At 42.5% G+C, this 2,674-nt stretch overlaps 1 protein-coding gene across 1 annotated transcript in view; it reads left to right on the forward strand.

The window, feature by feature from the left end:
- Window positions 1–2,350: 2,350 nt before the first annotated feature.
- Window positions 2,351–2,674, forward strand: part of RAB3GAP2 (RAB3 GTPase activating non-catalytic protein subunit 2) — a 57,292-nt gene continuing 56,968 nt past the window's right edge. The window contains exon 1 of the mRNA XM_009646841.2: window positions 2,351–2,487. Coding sequence (XP_009645136.2) covers window positions 2,351–2,487 — 137 coding nt within the window. The remainder of the gene's footprint in view (window positions 2,488–2,674) is intronic.

Consider the following 2,674-nt stretch of genomic DNA (forward strand, 5'->3'; position numbering starts at 1 on the left):
CTGACAGCAAGTTGTTCTCCACAGCCTGAATAGTGAGGGTTCTCTCAACCCCAGTTCCCTCAGCCACTCTTCATAAGATCCAAATATGCAAATCGGTGTTCAGAAGTGACAAATGACCGTAAGTTATATTGAAGCACTGGGAATCACGGATATCTGGCGTACATGAGAGAGACTCCATTCACTCAGGCATCTAAGGATGCGTTTCTATGCTTAGCTGTGGTGAGACAGCACTGAAAGATTTGGTAAAAGCACGACTGTTTGAGATCCTCTGTATTCTCTCTGCTGTTCTCTGTGTCTTACTGAGCAGTGTTTAATTCTTGCCCCCTCCCCATGAGTGCTAACTGCATTACTGGGCAGCCACATATGCATGTATTTGATAAGGTGATTGTTTTTATCAAGCTGGAATTATGGTATAGATGTCTCTGTTGTAACTATTACCAAACTGTTGGTTTCATTTTTACTGATTACCAAAGAGCAAATGTACAACTCTCCATATGATAGTATAATCACATTCGTCGAGCAGGAGTGAACAACAGGTGGAGATCATCTCTGGTGATGAAAAAAGCAGCGTTTTACTGGCAGTACTCCACAGATCTGCGGATTAACCCTGAGGAAATCACTTAATCTTTCATCACTATCATTTCCACTAGTGAAAATCCCTGACATGCATAATTGTGCATTTTTGGAAACTGCATTAAGGTCTCCAAATGACAGGACCTACGTAAACACAATGTATTGTTGTTACTGTAAATGTATTGTTCATTTTGGCTATTAAGCATTTATCTGAATGGCTTGAAGAACTTTGATTAATATTTATGACAGGTTTTTTTAAGCTTTTTTTTTTTAGTAGCCTCCCATATGACTGTAATGAATATCTAAAAATTATTAACTATTGACAAAGATATAACAAACACACTAAAGGTAATTTAGTAGCCAAAGCAATCATCTGAGTTCATCAGTGCTCAACCCTGTCTTGAAATATTAAGTCATTTGCTGAATAATTCAGTGCCTTATTTTATGCATTAGTAAGTATCTTGGCAGTTTTGTAACTTGACTTCTTTGTGTGCAGCAAACCAGGCAGGGGTATGATACTGTCTTACACTGTTCAGTAGTCTCTAAATAAGGAAATTTTCCTAAATTGATGGAAGCATCACTGAAGAATGACAAACTAGGTTGTTAATTTAATTTCTTGCATACTCTCTATTTATTCACTTGACATTACTAGTGACTGTGCATGTTCCACATCTACAATGTCATTAAATATTTTCTTCCCCCCAGGCTTTACATGTTTAATTAGAGCATCTTCAAAGGCATTAGCCATTCCTCAATACCAGCTGCTTTCAACCTTTCCCACACCATGACCTTATTTTCAAAGCACCTCCTTCCTATTGGTACACAGCGTGTAATTTTATGCCCGTTCAGAAAAACAGGATTCAACAGCTCTGTATTTAACAGGCATGGGATTATTCATCTGCTTAAATCTAAGCCTAGCCTGTGTATTGCCTGAGGAACCACTGATTTTACATATTAAAACAAGATGTCCCTGCTGTCCATAAGGGCAAAACTGCTATTGGGTCCTGATTACTGCAACAGAGTAGAACAGCTGAAGACTTTAAAAAGATGTCAGGATAAGTTAAAGCCAGTTTCTTTGAAAATCTAACAGAGATTTTCTAGAGTTTATAGCCTGTTACGGTCTGTGCCTTCAGGAAAGTCCAAATGGAATCCAGTTTGGAATGAAACTTCTCTTAGTAAAAACGTAGTGTTCAGTCTTAGGTGTTTAAAGACCACTCAAAAAAGCTAGACCACAAACCACACTTTCAGAATTAGTTGGACTACTCGCTCATTCATTTCTGCTTCTAACTACCGAAAACACACATTGTTATCTACCAAGTAAAAGACACCTGTGTGAAAACAGGCAACAGGATTTTGTATTTTAAAAAAAAGCACCTGGTAAAGTAGGATCCATTAAAAAAATTGTAGAGGACTGCAGCCAGGGCAATTTCTATTTCTCTGGGGCCCAGAAAACATCCCCTGGTGTTCTTGTCACACATGGGTTTTTTTTCTCCTTGCCCTAGGGGGAGATTTTTGAGGTTGTGGATCAGCTGTCAACACTATAGCAATGTCACTCCACGGCAAATCTCACTTGTTATTATCGCTGCTGCCACTAAGATGCCTCAGTGTCCAGAGATGGAACAGAAATCGGTCGGCATTAAACCCAAACAAAAGCTTTCTATTTGCAAGAGCACTTAAGACTGAAAGAAACCCTGTCCTTGCTACCCGTTACAGGTGTTCCCTATTTATCTCAGTAATGCAGGCACTTAGGGCCATGTTGGTTTATTGTTGGGCCCGGATGGTGAAATTGTATCAGCACCTCAGAGCACCTTCCTTGAGACCCAGGCCGGCTGGGAAGCTGTGGTGGCGTCCCCGCCAAGCACGCCGTCACTGCTGTCAAGGCGATTCTCACACGCCAGTTATGCCACCGCTGCTGTGAGCCGGCCCTGAAAAGACAGCACGGTGCTCGGCAGCTGCTCTTCCCTCCAGCGTTTGCCAAGACCGCGCGGTGCGAGTGCCTGGGCCGCGGGCAGAGCGAGCCCCCAGGGCGGCGGGCACGGGGCAGCTTTGTGCCCCAGCGGCCCCATCCAGCTGCAGGCTCAAGGGCCAGGGGGCCACAACC

Source organism: Egretta garzetta, unplaced genomic scaffold (assembly GCF_000687185.1).
Source record: "Egretta garzetta isolate BGI_Z169 unplaced genomic scaffold, ASM68718v1 scaffold339, whole genome shotgun sequence".
NCBI classification, from domain to species: domain Eukaryota; kingdom Metazoa; phylum Chordata; class Aves; order Pelecaniformes; family Ardeidae; genus Egretta; species Egretta garzetta.